This window comes from Geotrypetes seraphini, chromosome 2, assembly GCF_902459505.1.
Source record: "Geotrypetes seraphini chromosome 2, aGeoSer1.1, whole genome shotgun sequence".
In the NCBI taxonomy this organism is placed as follows: domain Eukaryota; kingdom Metazoa; phylum Chordata; class Amphibia; order Gymnophiona; family Dermophiidae; genus Geotrypetes; species Geotrypetes seraphini.
This window is the reverse complement of record NC_047085.1, coordinates 522979594-522997694: the sequence shown is the minus strand read 5'-3', so window position 1 is coordinate 522997694 and position 18101 is coordinate 522979594. Positions and strand designations below refer to the sequence as shown.

Genomic DNA, 18101 nt, shown 5'->3' with positions numbered 1-18101 from the left:
CTCAAAGTTCTGTTCTTGGCTCTGTTCTTTTTATCATTTTTATAAACGATCTTGCTGAAGGACTGTCAGGTAAGATTATCTAATTTAATCTTCCATTTGTGAGTCACACAAACCTATACAAGTTGGATGGAAGTGCAGATGGGAGAGATAAGGGAGCAAATGCCAAAAGGAAATGGGAGGAGAGAAAGAGGGGAGCAGATGCTGGACGGAAGTGGACAGAGAGAGGAGAAGATACTAGATGGAAGGGTTGGAGAAAGAGGGTACATGATGGAAGGAGAGGATAAATAAAAGGAGGTCACATGATGGGGAGAAAAGGATTGAGTTAGGGAAACACTGGAGGGGTGAGGGAAAGAGGTGGCAAGCTTTAGGTAGACAGTAAAAAAGGCATTGATGAGAGGGTTGTAAGAATGTAATCTAGATAGATGCAAAAAATAAATTGAAAAGGAAAATGAGGGAAAAAGGGAAAGGGATTGCAGAGGAGAGGTGTGGGAGACGGAAGGAGAGGAGAGAGATGCCAGACCAATGGGGGTGAAAGGAGAGATGGAAGAGGGAGGCATACAGTTTCTGGAAGGGGCATAGAAGGAGAGAAAATGCCATATAGGGGAAGAGAGACGGCAGACAGTGGATGGAAGGAAGAGAGTTACAAGAAGATGAGGAAAGCAGAAACCACAGAAGACAAAGGTAGAAATAAATTTTCTCTTTATTTATTGCTTTAGGAGACATGTGTTAATGTTTCTGTGGAGCATTGTATGCAGAGTCCAGCTTCTTGCTGGTTCAATTTAACCTTTGTCTATGTATTTCTATTTTATCCCCCCTTTTACAAAACTGTGAAGCGTTTTTTAGCACCAGCCGTGGTGGTACAGCTCTGATGCTCAGAATTTTATGAGCATCAGAGCTGTTACCTCCGTAGCTAAAATCCACACTACAGTTTGGTAAAAGAGGGAGGGGTTATTTTGTGATTACATATTTCATACAAGGCGAAGGTGTGTTCGAAAGACATGGTTTTCTGTTAGGATTGACGGTGTAGGATTGATATGTACTAGTCTGGCTTGTTTAGTTTTACAATGGGTGTATTGATGTTGTACTGCTCACTGCATATGTAAGATGCTGCCTTTTCCTAGGTACTCATATGTGACGTGTGGATTGTTACTAAAAATCATGTTTTCATACAGATGGGGGGGGGTGTCAAAAAATGATGGGCCCCGGGTGTCACATATGCTAGGTACGCCACTGAACAGATGCACCCAAATTTAAAAATTACTCTGGCTTCGAATGGAACCTGATATAAAAGGAACTTACATGGTCATATATTTTTAGACCAAAAATCAAGCGAACAGTGGCATTTTGAACTAATCGCAGACTTGGTGCAATCTTGTGGATTAAAGGATATATGGCGAATCCTAAATTACAATACTCGGGAGTTTTCCTTTTATTCCCATGTTCCTAAATCTTTTTCATTTATAGATTATGTGTTTGTGTCTGATTCATTTGTAAAACAGGTTATAAGGGCCACCATTGATCCAATCATTCTAACACAGGGATGCCCAACAGGTCGATCGTGATCGACTGGTGGCTCGCCAAGGCAAAGTGAGTCGATCACCCAGGACTCACTTTTCCTTGGCGATCTATCGGGCCGATCAGTCTTCCTCTCCCCGACATCAATTCTGCCGTCGGAGAGGAAGTTCGGGCCAGCCAATCGCTGCCTGGCTGGGCGGAACTTCCTCTCCGACGGCAGAATTGACGTCGGGGAGAGGAATGCTGGTCGGCCCGAAGCTAGGAGAGCATGGGGCGGCGTCAGCGTCGGCTTTGGGGCATGTTATCCATTGGTGGCAGGTTGGGTCCTGTTCCCCAATGGCAGCGGCAGTGACAGTGGCTTGGGGAAGGGCAGGGAGAAAGAAAGAAAGGGGGCAGGCAGGGAGACAGAAGGAAAGAAGAGAAACAGAAAAAAAAGAAAGGGGGCATGAAGAGAGAAAGAATGAAAGGTCAGGGAGAGAGGAAGAAAAAGTTGGGGGAGGGAATGAGGTGTGGAGGAGAGGAAGCATACAGGCTGAAAGAAAGATTGGATGCACAGTCAGAAGAAGAAAGTACAACAAGAGACTCATGAAATCACCAGACAAGGTAGGAAAAATGATTTTATTTTAAATTTAGTGATCAAAATGTGTCTGAATTTATATCTGCTGTCTATATTTTACAATATGGTCCCCTTTTACTAAACCGCAATAGTGGTTTTTAGCGCAGGGAGCCTATGAGCGTCGAGAGCAGCGCTGGGCATTCAGCGCAGCTCCCTGCGCTAAAAACTGCTATTGTGGTTTAGTAAAAAGGGAGGGGGTGGGTTTTGTCTATTTTTGTATGATTGTTACTGAGGTAACAATGTATAGAGTCATCTGCCATGACCTCTTTGAAAAAACCCCGGAATAGGAATCATAATTAACAATTCTATGCGTACAGTGTGCGTTGTGATTTTTAAAAAATTTTATTGTTGGAAGATCATTTTGACTTGGTCATTTTAAAAGTAGCTCGCGAGTCAAAAAAGTGTGGGCACCCCTGTTCTAACAGATCATGGCGGAGTGTGGATTGAATTTAGAGTTGAAGAACAAGAATATAATAGACCTGACTGGAGGTTCGATAATGCACTGCTTGCAGATTCTGATTTTAGGGAGGAATCTCAATGAAAAATGAACAAATATTTTCAAATTAATGATTCCGGGGAAGTTTCATTAGAAACATTATGGGATGCTTTCAAAGCTACCATGAGAGGGCAAATTATTTCATATTCAGCAAATGCTAGGAAAAAACTTAAAATTTTTTAAATTTGGAACAAAATATTAAAGTTTTGGAAGCTCAATTGGCCTTAAAATGGGAGCAAAATACTTTCCAGGCCCTCTTAAAAGCTAAATATAAATATAATGAAATTTCCTCTCAAATGGCTAGAAAAGAGATGTTTTCTCAACAAGCTCGAATAAAGCGGGGAGAATATTGGCTAATTATCTTAAAGCTAAAAAAATGAAAAGTTAAAATTGAAAATATTTTAAAACAATTTTGGAGCTATTATGTCTTTGTATTCTTCTGTGCTTTATTCAAATAAAGAAAAGGATGGATTAGAGTTTTTAAAATGAATTAAGGGATCTCAAATTCCTCAGCATATACAAAAAACCCTTATTGCGCCTATATTAATGAAGGAATTACAAATAGCATTGAAGTCCCTTAGAGTTGGATCCGGTTTCACTGTAGAGTTCTATAAGGCATTTCAAAGTACCCTATTACCTCATTTATTAAATTGATATCAGGCTCAACTGACTAAAGGCAGAATCTTTGACTAGAGTTTTGCCGAAGCCAAATAAAGACCCTTTGTTGGTTTCAAATTACAGGCCTATTTCTCTGATTAATGTAGATGGAAAACTTTTGGCTAAGTTATTGGCTTTACGCTTGGCCAAGGCTCTCCCTTATATCATTGGTATGCACCAAACGGGGTTCGTTGCTCAAAGACAATCTTCAAACAACAGTAGATTGGCTTTTCATATGTTAAATTTGACGAAAGTCATGGATGATCCGACCTTCTCTGTGTCGTTGGCCTTTGATCCTGTTGAATGGACCTTCATGTATCAAGCAGTGGATTGGTTTGGTATTGGTTCCGGATTTATTCAAATGATTCAAACCTTCTGCCAGATTGTACATTAATAATAATTTTTCTGAACGTTTTTGTCTGAAGAGGGGAGTCCGTTATCTCCTTTGCTTTTTGACATTGTTATTGGCTATTCAGCAGGCAAAGGAGATACAGGGTATTCCTTATGCAGGTCGGGAATATAAAGTCTCTGCGTATGCAGATGATATTTTGCTTCATTTGAGGAATCCTGAATCTACTATTCCGCATTTACTGGATCTGATTGATAGATTGGGAAAATTCTCTGGTTACAAAATAAACTGGAGCAAATCAGAGGTTCTTCCACTAAATGTATATTGTACAAAAGGATTATTTGATACATTCCCTTTTCTTTGGAAGGAAGAGGGTATAAAATATTTAGGTATTTGAATAAAAAGTGCACTGGAAGAAACTATGAAAGTAAATGAAAAATCTTTATTGCTAAAGGTCACGGAAATGTGTGAACAATGGAACCCCTTACATCTGTTTTGGTGGGGGAGAGTCCAAACAGTTAAGATGATGATTCTGCCTGTGGTTTGCTACCAAATGGGGATGTTGCCAGTGTTTTTTCATAAGGGTCTTTTTACAAAAAGTTAAATAGTGTTCTCCCTAAATTTATTTGGCTGGGGAATGCGGTGAAAATTGCTTTAGTATCTCTACAAAAGACAACTGAGGAGGGTGGGGTAAATTTTCCCAATTCTTATAAGTACCTTCAGGCCTATATTATACGTCAGGGTATGTATTGGGTCCTCCCTGAGCTCATGGAAAATCTTCCAGATTGGTTAAGGTTGGAATGGCAGCTCAGGTTTCCACTGAGATTAAGTCATGTTCTGAGTATCAAGTTTCCAAGATTATATAAGGACACTAGAATTTTACTAGATACGTGGCAGACATTGAAATATGTAAATAATTTGACACCTATTCCAATGCTTAAATCCACCTGTCAGTCCCTCTGGCTAAACTCCAAGATTCAAATAGGTATTTAAGGTCATCTGGAAGCATCGGATGAAGGCAGGCATACGCACTTTGGATGATGTGATATCAGATGGTAAGCTGCTTGAATTTTCACGATTGCAACACAAATTTGGTCTTAATAAATCTCAAAGTTACAGATGGTTTCAGTTGAAGCAGGCCATTCAGGAGGGGTTCCCTAAATGGAAAAATCCTACAAATCAATATAGCTTTCCGATATTATGTTTTCAGGTAGACATTCTGGGGCACCAGGCCACTCAGTCGTATAAATTAATATCTGAATTTTTGAATAAGAAACAAAAAACTGGTCTTCGCGACATTTGGAGCAATGAGATAAAGCATCAGATTATTGCATCTCATTGGCCACGAGGCCACGAATTTGGACTTGGAGGATGAGATGTACGGTGTCAGCATCTATGAGGCAAACTTGATTTTTCTTATTACATGGAGCTTTCTGGACCCCTGTTCATTTACATAAATTAGATAGTTCCAAGTTTAATAGATACTGGCACTGTCATCTTGAAGCTGGGACTTTGGAACATTTACTTTACTGTTGTCCCTTGATACTGCAGTTTTGGAGGTCTATTTGGGACCAAGTGAATAATATGTGGGAGAATCCAGTGGCTTTATCTTATGATACTATTTTATTTGCTACTCTTATGAGAGCTAAAAGTCAATTATCTGTGAGAAATAACGAGTTACTTTTTGTAATGACAGGGGTTGCCATGCAGCTTATCTTAAGAAATTGGAAAAACTGGGATAGGTTGAACTAGACATTCTGGTGGGAATCCTGTGTTATACTTATAAAATGGAACGTTGCATGGCCATACAACAGGGACGTTGTAAGAATTTTATGGCTAAATAGCGTAAAGAGGAATAATTAATTTAATTTTATAGTCAAGAAAACATACACATCCTAGGGGGAGGAAGGGAATAGAATTGGAATTGATTCAAGGATTTCATGAATAATTTAATGACGGTTTTATTATATTTGTATATTAGCTGGGAGGGTGGGGAAAATCTCATTATACAGTAGTATTTGTAAGTTTTCTTGCGCTTATTATGTAATGTGCAAATATGTGAATCATTTATTGCGCATTTGTAGTGTGAAAAATCAATAAATAATTTTTTTTTAAAAAGAAAATTATTCGGGATGATATTGGGAGCCAGAATAGTTACCTGATAATATATAGATCAGTCTAACAGTTGTGTTCTGGATCAGCTACAGTTTGTGGATAAGAAAGGTGTTGATTCCAAGGTAGGCGGAGTTGCAATAGTCCAGTTGAGGTAAGACCATCATCTGAACGATCATAGTAAAGAGCAGGACTTGGGTGTGATTGTAGGTGATGATCTTAAGGTGGCCAAACAGGTTGAAAAGATGATGGTGAAAGCTAGAAGGATGCTAGGTTGCATAGGGAGAGGTATGGCCAGTAGGAAAAAGGAGGAATTGATGTCCCTGTATAAGACTTTAGTGAGACCTCATTTAGAATATTGTGTACAATTCTGGAGGCCGCACCTTCAAAAAGATATAAAAAGGATGGAGTTGGTCCAGAGGAAGGCTACTAAAATGGTGTGTGGTCTTTATCATAAGGCATATGGGCACAGACTTAAAGATCTCACTCTGTATACTTTGGAGGAAAGACGGGAGAGGGGAGATATGATAGAGACATTTAATCCAATCCAGTCCTTAGCTTTATATATCGGGCCTTTCCCAAAACGGACTCAATCTGGTTCACAAAGTTAACTCAAAGGGTAAGAGAAAATAATTAAATACCTACGTGATGTAAATCCACATGAGGCGAGTCTCTTTCATTTGGAAGCTCTGGAATGAGATGGCATAGGATGAAGTTAAGAGGTGGCAGGCTCTGGAGTAATCAGAGGAAATACTTTTTTACGGAATGGGTGGTAGATGCGTGGAACAGACTCTCGGAAGAAGTGGTAGAGACAGACATTGTGTCTGAATTCAAGAAGGTGTGCAATAGACACATGGGATCTCTTAAAGAGAGGAAGATGGAATTGTTACTGCGGATGGGCAGACTGAATGGGCCATTTGGTCTTTATCTGCAATCATGTTTCTATGTTTCCTCAGTAAGAAAGAGACCTCTTTTATGGCAACAGAAATGAACTCTGTCTAGCATCTTCATCTCACTCCTGTCTGGATTATCTGATGTACTATCAATGTTCACTTTTCAGTAAAGCACTTATCATACTAAGAATATGAAAATGACTTCACTTCAGTGTGAATTTTCTGGTGTGTTTTGAGGTTACTCATCTGAGTAAAGCTTTTACCACACTCAGTACATGTAAATGGTTTCACTCAAGTGTGAATTCTCTGGTGTGTTGCAAGTTTTGCTTTATCAGTAAAACTTTTAGCACATTCAGTACATGTATATGGTTTCATTCAAGTGTGAAATCTCTGGTGTCTTATGAGGTTACTCATCTGATTAAAGCTTTTACCACACTCAGTACATGTAAATGGTTTCACTCCAGTGTGAATTCTCTGGTGTACTGTGAGATTTGTCTTATCACGAAAGCTTTTACCACAATTAGTACATGTAAATGGTTTCACTCCAGTGTGAATTATCTTGTGTTTTCTCATTGTTGCCTTCTCAAGAAAGCTTTTACCACACTCAGTACATGTAAATGGCTTCACTCCTGTGTGAATTCTCTGGTGTATTGTGAGGGTTCCCTTCACACAAAAGCTTTTATCACATTCAGTACATGGATATGGTTTTACTAAAGTGTGAATGCTCTTATGTCTTGACAGTAATGTCCTAACACGAAATCTTTTATCACACTCAGAACATGTAAATGGTTTCACTCCAGTGTGAATTCTCTGGTGTCCTGTGAGTTTTGTCTTATCACGAAAGCTTTTACCACACTCAGTACATGTAAATGGTTTCACTCCAGTGTGAATTCTCTGGTGTGCTATGAGTGCTCGCTTATCACAAAAGCTTTTACCACACTCAGTACATGTAAATGGTTTCTCTCCACTGTGACTTCTCTGGTGTGCTATGAGTGTTCGCTTATCACAAAAGCTTTTACCACACTCAGTACATGTAAATGGTTTAACTCCAGTGTGAATTCTTTTGTGTCTTCTCAGTGTTTTCTTATCATGAAAACTTTTACCACACTCAGTACATGTAAATGGTTTCACTCCAGTGTGGATTCTATGGTGTATTGTGAGTTCGCTCTTATAAAGAAAGCTTTTACCACACTCAGTACATGTAAATGGCTTCACACCTGTACGGATTATCAGGTGAATTTGGAGATGTGACTTAGTTCTGAAGCTTTTACCACACTCAGAACAGGAAAATGGCTTCACTCCTGTGTGAATTCTCTGGTGTATTTTTAGGCTTACCTTATGTCTGTAGCTTTTTCCACACTCAGAACATGAAAATGGCTTCACACCTGTGTGAATTCTCTGGTGTGCTATGAATGATTTCTTATAACGGAAGCTTTTACCACACTCATAACATGAAAATGGCTTCACTTCTGTGTGAATGGTCTGGTGTGCTGTGAGGCTCCCCTTCTGATTAAAGCTTTTTCCACACTCAGAACATGAAAATGGCTTCACACCTGTGTGAATTCTCTGGTGTGTTGTGAGTGCGCTCTTATAAAGAAAGCTTTTACCACACTCAGTACATGTAAATGGCTTTGTTCCTCCAGGGATTTTCTCCGCCATTCTGTGGTTTCTTTTCCAAGAAGTGCTTTTACTACTGACAGCACAAGTAAATAACCTTTCATCTTTCTCACTTTCCTGATATTCTGGGATATTTGCCATCTTGCAAAATATTTCTTCTGATTTAGTAGAAGTGGCTGATTCCTCACCAGTTTCAGCCTTTTTATGATCTGTGAATGGTTCCCCATCACTGAAGCTTTTATCACATTCAGTATTTAAAACTGATCTTTCTCCTGGATGAAATTTGTTTTTTCTTGTGAAATTCTTATCCTGGTTTATATTTTTTTTACAACCAGGATATGAAGATATTCTCTTGTCAGTATTGTTTTTCTGGTATTTTGTAATGCTTCGTGTATTGATACGGTTTTCCCCATATTCGATACTTGTACACATTCTAGTTCCTTTATTATTTTTCCTGTGTTGCATTTGCTCTTTCTTGCTGTTGAAACTTTTCCCACAGTCAGAACATGAAAAATGTGTCTCTTTTAAGCAGGTTTTCTGTTCTCCCTTTTGACTGGAGGTTTTCCCACAGTCTGTACATGTAGATGATCTCTCTTCAGTATCAGATCTCTGATGTGGTTTCAGAATTGAACGATCGCTGAGGAATATCTCACATATATCACAAGGACATCTTTGATCTCTCATCTGGTCCGTCTGGTCTTCCTCTGTCTGTGTGATCTTGAGCAGAGCTGACTCTCCTGGTAAATATTTTGGATTTTGATTTTTTTCCTTCTCTCCCCAGTTCTCTTTCTCTCCTTCTGATAACATCTTTACTCCTTCAGGCTTCTCACTGAGCTTCCAGGGATTATATTTAGGGTCATCTTTTTCTAAATAAAAAATAGCATTGTATATTATTGTAGGAGTAAAACCTTTGAACAAGTTCAGTAATACAAAACCCCTTTGTAAATTTACCACCCACTCACTGCTCAGAAAACAACATTTCCAAGCTGATCAGTACCAGAGATGCAAATAAGAGTGTGTGAACATATTTAAGTCAATATTTAAAAGTGCTTTTTTGGTCTTTCCACATAGGTATAAGAAAATCCATGCTGAGTCCAGCCCAAGCTCCATCAAGTCCAGCATCCTGTGTCCAACCGTAGCCCCTCCGGTCACAAGTGCCAGGCAGATCCATAGAGCAAATCCAGTTCCTGAGATGAGCAATGGCTCTCCTAAGTCTATCTGACTAAAAATCTTTTTATGGACTTTTCCTCCAGAAACTTGTTCTAACCTTTTTTGAACCCCTCTTTCTATATATTTTCTTTTTATTTATCAAATTTTTCATACAATTCTTCAAGAACAGTAAAGGATAAAGATATACATCAAAAGGAAAAAAAGAAAATATATCATAAGTATCTAATATAAATCTTTCGAGCCCACATTAATTTGGGGGGAGCCACCATAAGATCAAATACAATTAAAGGAAATAAGATATCAATCTTGAGAAAAGATTCAACTATAATTATAAATAAAAATCCAACTAAGAAAACAGAAATCTTCCCCCAAGTTATATCATTCTAGTTTTTCGCTTCTTATTCTCGGATTCCTTTTAAAGATCAGTGAATAACTAGTTTACTTTGGGGTCCTTTTATCAAGCTTTGGTAGGGATTTAAGACGCAATGGGGGTTAGCGCATGATGAAATGTCCGACACGCTAACCCCACTAGTGCGGCTTGATAAAAGGACCCCTTTATCTTTCTCTTGTTCACGAAAACTTAACAATTGCACCATGGGGTGGACGGAGATGTGCATAAATGGATTAGAAACTGGTTAGAGGGTAGGAAACAGAGGGTAGGGGTCAAGGGCCACTACTCAGACTGGAGGAAGGTCACAAGTGGTGTTCCATAGGGCTCAGTGCTCGGGCCGTTGCTTTTGTATATTCATAAATGATCTAGAAACAGGAACGAAGTGTGAGATCATAAAATTTGTGGACGACACCAAACTATTTAGTGGAGCTCGGACAAAGGAGGACTTTGAAGAATTGCAAAGAGACCTGGACAAACTAGGGGAATGGGCAGAGAGATGGCAGATGAAGTTCAATGTTGAGAAGTGTAAAGTATTGTATGTGGGAAGCAGAAACCCGAGGTACAATTATACGATGGGAGGGATATTATTGAAGGAGAGTACCCAAGAAAGGGACTTGGGGTAATGGTGGACATGACAATGAAGCCGACGGCACAATGCGCAGTGGCCGCTAAGAGAGCGAATAGAATGCTAGGTATAATCAAGAATGGTATTACAACCAGAACGAAAGAACTTATCCTGCCGTTGTATCGGGGGATGGTGCACCCGCATCTGGAGTACTGCGTCCAATATTGGTCGCTGTACCTTAAGAAGGATATGGCGTTACTCGAGAGGGTTCAGAGGAGAGCAACACGTCTGACTAAGGGGATGGAAAACCTTTCATACGCTGTGAGATTGGAGAAACTGGGTCTCTTTTCCCTGGAGAAGAGGAGACTTAGAGGGGATATGATAGAGACCTACAAGATCATGAAGGGCATAGAGAGAGTAGAGAGGGACAGATTCTTCAAACTTTCAAAAAATAAAAGAACAAGAGGGCACTCGGAAAAGTTGAAAGGGGACAGATTCAAAACGAATGCTAGGAAGTTCTTCTTTACCCAACGTGTGGTGGACACCTGGAATACAATTCCAGAGGACGTAATAGGGCAGAGTACGGTACTGGACAACTTCCTGCTGGAAAAGGGGATAGAGGGGTATAAATAGAGGATTACTGCACAGGTCCTGGACCTGTTGGGCCACCGCGTGAGTGGACTGCTGGGCATGATGGACCTCAGGTCTGACCCAGCGGAGGCATTGCTTATGTTATTATGTTCTTATGTTCTGTGTGGGGTCCCAAAAAGTAAATTCCTTCTCTTGTATTTTGATTATACACTTACAAGGAAATTTTAGGAAAAAAACTAGCGGCCTGAGCTAAAACCCTAAGTTTTAAGGGAAGAAATTCCTTCCTTCGCATTTGGGTAGCTCTAGCCACATCTGGGAATATCAACACAGTATCACCACAGAATTTTGTTGTTTTGATTTTGAAATATAATTTCAGGAGTAAATTTTTATCTAATTCATCAAAAGAGTAGCCCTAGTTTTAATGACATCTTGGGAATCTTCCAGGAAGTGAGTTAAATCGAACTCAGCAGAAACTAAAAGTTTCCCTGATCTGATTTTACTTTTTTTTTCTGTGGTATATTATAACAATTTTGTATAGAAAAGTTTCTGAATTTGTTAAACCTAATATCTCTTTCAAATATTTTTGTAATAAAATCTCTGGAGATATCGAGTGCGTCATGGGAAAATTAACAAATCGGAGATTTCTTGAGCGTGACAAATTCTCCATAATTTCCAGTTTTGAATGAATTACACAGACATCCTTAACCGCAGAGGTCGATGTCTGTGTTTCAACCAACATTAATCTTTTATCTACCAAGTCTCCAACTTCTTTCCAACTTTGACTGAGAAATCTGAGGAGTGTTTAACAACTGATCTTAATAAGCTTTCCACAAATCCTTCAAGGTAATATCCTTTGGTTCCTCTGAGGTTTACCGATTATCATCCCTTGAATCCAATAAAGTTAATGCTTTAGGTATTGACAAATGTTGTAATTTGGATAAAGTTATTGACTTTCGGGGTTCCTCAGAAGTTTCGCTAGGGGTTACTATAGGCTCCCCATCATCGGATAATGGTGGAAGGGGTGGAGTCCTTTCAAGGGGACTTAAAGATGCACCCGGAACGGAAGCATACTCTTGGTTAACTTGTGAGGGAGTCACTGGTATTAAGTGGTGGTCCACAGGGACGGCTGCGGCAGGGGTGGAGCTTTTGGGTTTAGCTTTTCCTTTACCCATCAATATATTCACACAAAAATTTTTTGGATCTTACCCAAAGATGGTCTACCCTCTCAACACCTCCTGACTCCTCGTGGCTCCCAAGGGGCAGGGCGTGCCCCTTAGGGCATGCCCTGCAGTCACGCCTTGCAGCTGCAGCAATTTTTCACACAGAGGGGGGGACCCCGATGACGTCACTGGAAGTTTTGGTGTAAATGTAAAACAGTGTTTGACAGTTGAAAATTGCCGGTTATGGGGTGGAATCCTCCTAGTCTTCTTTAATATCAGCTGATTGGAGGAAAATCAGGCATGAGGGAACGCCCCGTAATGTGAGCGGCTTGACGTAGAAGTTACGTAAGGTGGGGTTATGTGATACAATGCCAGGAGCTCATGAGAAGAGAGGGGAACTGGAATTGTGTACTGAAGAATGGCCTGCAGTAACGTTTTTTGGAAAAAAAAACCCAAACTCTGACATTTTATTCACTATTTTTATTTTAAGTTTTATTTTAAGTTGATTATTTATATAAAGTGTCTATTTAGAGGTTGAAAGATAAATTTTATGGGTCAAAACTAATGGATTTATTATTGTTTATGAGTTCATGTTCAAATCTCCGAAGTTAATAGATAAAATAATATCATATTCTATATTATATTATTTTATTGAATTGTTAAGCTGAGGCTCAGGTTAGAAAATGTATTAATGTCTATAATTAGTTTCTATTAAGGGTAGAATTGAATTCTGTAATATTTGGGAAGGTAAAGGGGGGATATGATTTTAAAGTAAGGAATATGAGTTTCTTATTTCCAATAATATTGTTTAGAGGGTATTGCTTTGATTCTGATGATCATATTATAATTAAAGGAACTTGATAGGGGACTAATTTTAGTCATTAGATATAAATTTTTGAGATGGGTTCAAGATAGAGAATTTGTTAGACATAAGCTGGAAATATAATATTAGTACTGTTTTTAATTGGATTTATGAGTTTATATTGAAGTGTTATATTAATATATGAATTCATATCATTTATCATATTAATGGATATGGATTCAAAAATAAAAAGGGGAGTAATTTATTTCAAACACTACTGTTCTGAGGATATTGAGAGTGTGATAATGGAGTCTAAGGTGGAAATTATTATGAGAATATTATTTAGTATCTTGGGATGGGTTTAGGATAAAGGTTTTGTCAGATATTTAATGCATTTAAATGGAGTGCGGATATAAAAGGGTAAAGGTATCACAGGTCATCTTTAAGGATAAATTCCTTTTGATAACGACAGGAGTTGCTGTTCAACTAATTTTGAGAAATTGGAAAAACTGGGAATCTTTATGGCATATTTTTAAAATGGAACGGATGTTGGCTGTACAGCAAGGGAATTATAAAACATTGAGAAATGATTGTAAGGATTGATCTATACACATCCAGGGGGGAGGGGTACATGAAGATTTTTAAATGGTCATTAGTAGTGGATTATTAATCAGGGGCTAGGAGGGTTAAAATGATTGTTTAGGTATATTTATTAGTTCAAAGGGCTTTTATTGTAATATTACATGTGTGTTTAATTGCTTTGCATTACGACTGAAACTCAATAAAGTAGGTGTTCATGAGGTACCTTGTCAAAGGCTTTTTGGAAGTCCAGCTATATGATGTCTATGGGGTCTCCTCTGTCCATCCGTTTGATAATTCCCTTAAAAAAGTACAATAAGTTAGTCAGGCACGATCTCCCCCTGCAGAAACCATGTTGGCTGGATATCAGAAGTTCGTTTCTTTCAAAATGTTCATCGATGCTTTCTTTTATCAGTGCTTCCGCCTTTTTCCCCGGAACCGAGGTCAGACTCACCGGTCTGTAGTTTCCCAGGTCTCCTCTTGATCCCTTTTTAAAAATGGGTGTAACGTTGGCTATCTTCCAATCCTCCGGGATCACGCCTGTTTTCAGGGATAGGTTGCAAATTTGCCGCAATAGTTCCGCTATCTCCTTCTTTAGTTCCTTCAGAACCCTTGGTTGGATTCCATCCGGCCCCGGGGATTTGTCAGTTTTTAGTTTTTCTATCTGCCTGCGCACATCTTTAAGACTCACTTCCATGGATGTTAATTTTTCTTCTTGACTTTTCCATTGAAGAATTGCTCAGGTTCCAGTATGTTGGTTGTGTCTTCGTTTGTAAATACAGACGAAAAGAACATGTTAAGCCTTTCTGCTACTTCTTTCTCCTCCATCACCACTCCCTTCCTTTCTCCGTCGTCCAGCGGTCCCACCTCCTCCCTAGACGTTTACTTCCCTTTAACATATCTAAAGAACGATTTGAAATTTCGTGCTTCCCTGGCTAGTCTCTCTTCATACTCTCTTTTGGCTTTTCAAACCACATGGTGACATTCTTTTTGATACTTCCTGTGCTCATTCCAGTTCCCCGCAGTTTTGTCCTTTTTCCATTTCCTGAATGAATTTTTCTTATTGCCTATCGCTTCCTTCACTATTTTAGTTATCCACGCCAGGTCTTTTGTTCGACTCTTTTTGCACCCATTTCTGAATCTGGGGATATACAGATTTTGCGCCTCGCTCACCGTGTCCTTGAAAAAGTCCAGGCATGTTCTACCGTTTGCCATTTTTTTGAAGTTTTCCTAAGTTTTTTCCTTACCATATCCCTCATTGCTTCGTAGTTTCCTTTCCTGAAGTTAAAAGTTGTCGCTATGGTTCTCTTCCCTTTCGGTATTCCTACCTCCACCTTGAACTTGATCATGTTATGATCGCTGTTTCCCAACGGTCCCACTACTTCTACTTCCTTTGCAGGTCCCGCTAACCCATTTGGGATTAGATCTAGAGTGACATTTCCTCTCGTAGGTTCGCTAACAAGCTGCTCCAAGAAGCAATCTTGTGTAGCCTCCACGAATCCTGTCTCCCTAGCGCATTTTGATCTTCCAAGACTCCAGTCTATCCCGGGGTAGTTGAAGTCTCCCATAATAACTGTGTTACCGCATTTGCATTCTCGCTTCATCTCGGCTTCCATTTCTTCATCGATATCTCCGGACTGCCCAGGTGGACGATAGTATAGGCCCATCTTAATTTCAGGCCCTTTCCTTCCCGGTATTTTAACCCATAGTGATTCCAGCCTGTTTGTCGTCTCTGCTGTGTCCATTCTTGTCGATTGTATGCTTTCTTTTATATATAGGGCTATTCCACCGCCTTTCTGTCCTAATCTGTCTTGGCGATAGAGTTTGTACCCCGGCAGTGCTGTATCCCATCTGCTTTCCTCATTCCACCATGTTTCGGAGATTCCAATGATGTCTATGTCCTCTGCGTTGGCCATGGCTTCTAATTCCCCCATTTTATTTCTTAGGCTCCTTGCATTAGTATATATGCAATTCAGATCTGGAATTTTGTTGTCTTCATTTCCTCTCCCTGTGCTGCTGTCTGTAGTGTCTTCTCTTTTACTACAATCTTTCTAACCTCTCCTTCTGGGTTAGCCGACTCCTGTAATTTGTCTCTTGTTTTTTCCCAGCCTTGTTTTCCCTCAGTATCTTCACGGGATACCTTCTTCCGAATCCTCAACGCTTGGTTGACTGTCGGCTTTCCCCTTCCTCTCAGTTTAAAGCCTGTTCTAGTCCTCTCCTGACGCTATTTGCTAGAAGTCTAGTTCCCGCCATGCTCAGGTGTAGTCCATCACTCCTGTAGAGCTTGCTCTTGTCCCAGAACGCTGTCCAGTTCCTCACGAAGTGGAATCCTTCTTCCTCACACCATTTCCTCATCCACGCATTTATTGATTGTAGTTCCTCTTGCCTTTTCAGATCTGCCCTCGGTACAGGTAGGATCTCTGAGAATGCTATCTTTTGGGTCCTCATCTTCAGCTTTCTTCCCAGAATCTTGAATTGTTCTATCAGCATGCTTCTTCTGTAGTCTCTCCTGCTGACATCATTCATCCCGATGTGGATCATTACTGTGGTCTCTTCCGTCTCCGCCCCTTCCAGGATCCTTCCAATGTTGTCCATGATGTCCTTTGTTCTCGCTCCCACGAGGCAGGTCACCATTCGATCCTCTCTCCCTCCTGCTATGTGGCTGTCCACATGTCTCAGGATCGAGTCCCCTACTAGGATCGCTGACTTTCCCGTCATCAAATTTCGTTTCGGTCTCAAGTCAATGTCCTCAGTGTGCTTCGCTCTTTCTTCTTCTGGGTATCGACAAGCCAATTTCTCCCCCTCGTGTGGTATTCCTTTGTGGGTGACTACCCAGGCAAGTGACTATTTAGGGAAATATCTGAGGAACTGAACATCTCTTTTGCGTGTAGAGAACGAACTGACAAATAGGCAAACAGTTCCATCTTCCATCATGACAACACTCTGTGTACAGCCATAAAAACATTATGCATTTTTTGGACCCAAAATTAATATTAGACACTGTCTTATTTTGGGGGAAACACGGTATTTTTCTGTTACAACTTGTTTAATGTCTGGAAAGTGTGTGATAAACCAAAAAGGAGAAATTAGGTTCTTACCTGCTAATTTTCTTTCTTTCTGTTAGCCTGTAGACCAGTACAGTTCTTCACCGATGGGTAATATCACATCATGACCAACAGGTGGAGACTGAGACCAAAATTTGGTATGGTACATAATAGCTGGCCCTTCCCTATATACCTCAATCTGCTGAATAGCCAAGCAGAACCAAGAAAAAAATAACCATAAACAGTAACATTACTCCAAACAGGAGAAACAACTAACCAACAGAAATGATCTTGGAAAATGTATAGGATAGGATCCCTGCAGGAAAGAGTCCCCACAGCTCGCCAGCTACGCCAACTGAGCTACAGCTGCTGTTCTTTGTCTTAGCCCATGAAGCTGCCTGACCCCGAGTGGAATGAGCCTCTTGAGAAATTCCAGAATAGGCTCTTTCTAAAGAAGATACGCAGAAGCAATAGTCTCCTTAATCCATCGTGCAATAGCAGCCTTGGAAGCACCATCCCCCTTATGAGGACCCGCCAAAAGGACAAATAGATGATCCAATTTCCTGAACTCCTGGGTCCAATGAACATTAGAGCAAAGGACCCGACAGACATCCAGTTTGCGCAACTGTTTCTGTTCGAAAGACCCCTCCCGACTACCCAACACCAGGAGGACCACTGACTGATTGACATGAAAAGGAGAGACCACCTTTGGTAGAAAAGAAGGAATAGGACGCAACACAACCCGCTCCCTAGAAAACTCCAGAAAGGGAGACCTACAAGAGAAACCCGGTGAGCAGATGTAATAGCCACCAAAAAGGGTGGGGAGACCAGCACAGACAAGACCAGATTAAGATCCCAAGATGGAACAGACGGTCGAACTGGAGGCCTAAGCAATTTGGCCGCCAGCAACACAAGAAAAGCAGAGAAGGCCGCAAGCTGAACCTGGAGAGAAGATCAAGCCAGGCCCCTGTCCAGGCCTACTTGCAAGAACTCCAAGAGGTTAGGCAAGGAAGTGCGAAAAGAGACAACTCCACATGCAGCACACCACTCCTCATAAAGACACCAAACACACAAATAAACCCGAGAAGTGGAGATCACTTTATCTGAATACGCTTTCTTACCTAGGTGTTCCCTTTCAAGAGCCAAGCTGTAAGACAAAAGGGAGAAGCAGTGGCAGAGGATCTGAGACCAGATGACGAACCAGGTCCGTGTACCATGGAGGCTTGGCCCAGGATCACGAGGCTGGGATGCCGAACAATGTGAAGAAGAACTCTGCATACCAACGGCCATGGAGGAAACACATACAGAAGACCATCCGGTGGCCATGGATGAACCAGAGCATCTAGCCCCTCAGCCTGACCATCTCTGCCACGACTGAAGTTGCGGGGTGTTTTTCCATTGACACTCATGGCCATCAGGTCCATGAGGGGCTGATCCCCAAGACTGCACTATCAACTGGAAGGCCACAGAACTGAGACACCAGTTTCCAGGATCTAGCACCGTGGGACACCGAGATGTCCAGAACATGAGACTCTGCCCAGACC

The 18101-nt window shown here is 40.5% G+C and overlaps 2 protein-coding genes across 13 annotated transcripts in view; one reads left to right on the top strand and one right to left on the bottom strand.

Moving 5' to 3' along the window:
* The window catches only part of LOC117354717 (zinc finger protein 850-like), a 948741-nt gene that overhangs the window by 39339 nt on the left and 891301 nt on the right, over positions 1-18101 (bottom strand). For all 12 annotated transcript variants that reach the window (XM_033932623.1, XM_033932624.1, XM_033932619.1 and 9 more), the window contains exon 3: positions 7974-9121. In XM_033932623.1, the coding sequence (XP_033788514.1) occupies positions 7974-9121 (1148 nt within the window). The remainder of the gene's footprint in view (positions 1-7973; positions 9122-18101) is intronic.
* LOC117354716 (zinc finger protein 721-like) overlaps positions 1-18101 on the top strand; it is a 375536-nt gene that overhangs the window by 252757 nt on the left and 104678 nt on the right. The gene's annotated exons all lie outside the window — the stretch shown is intronic.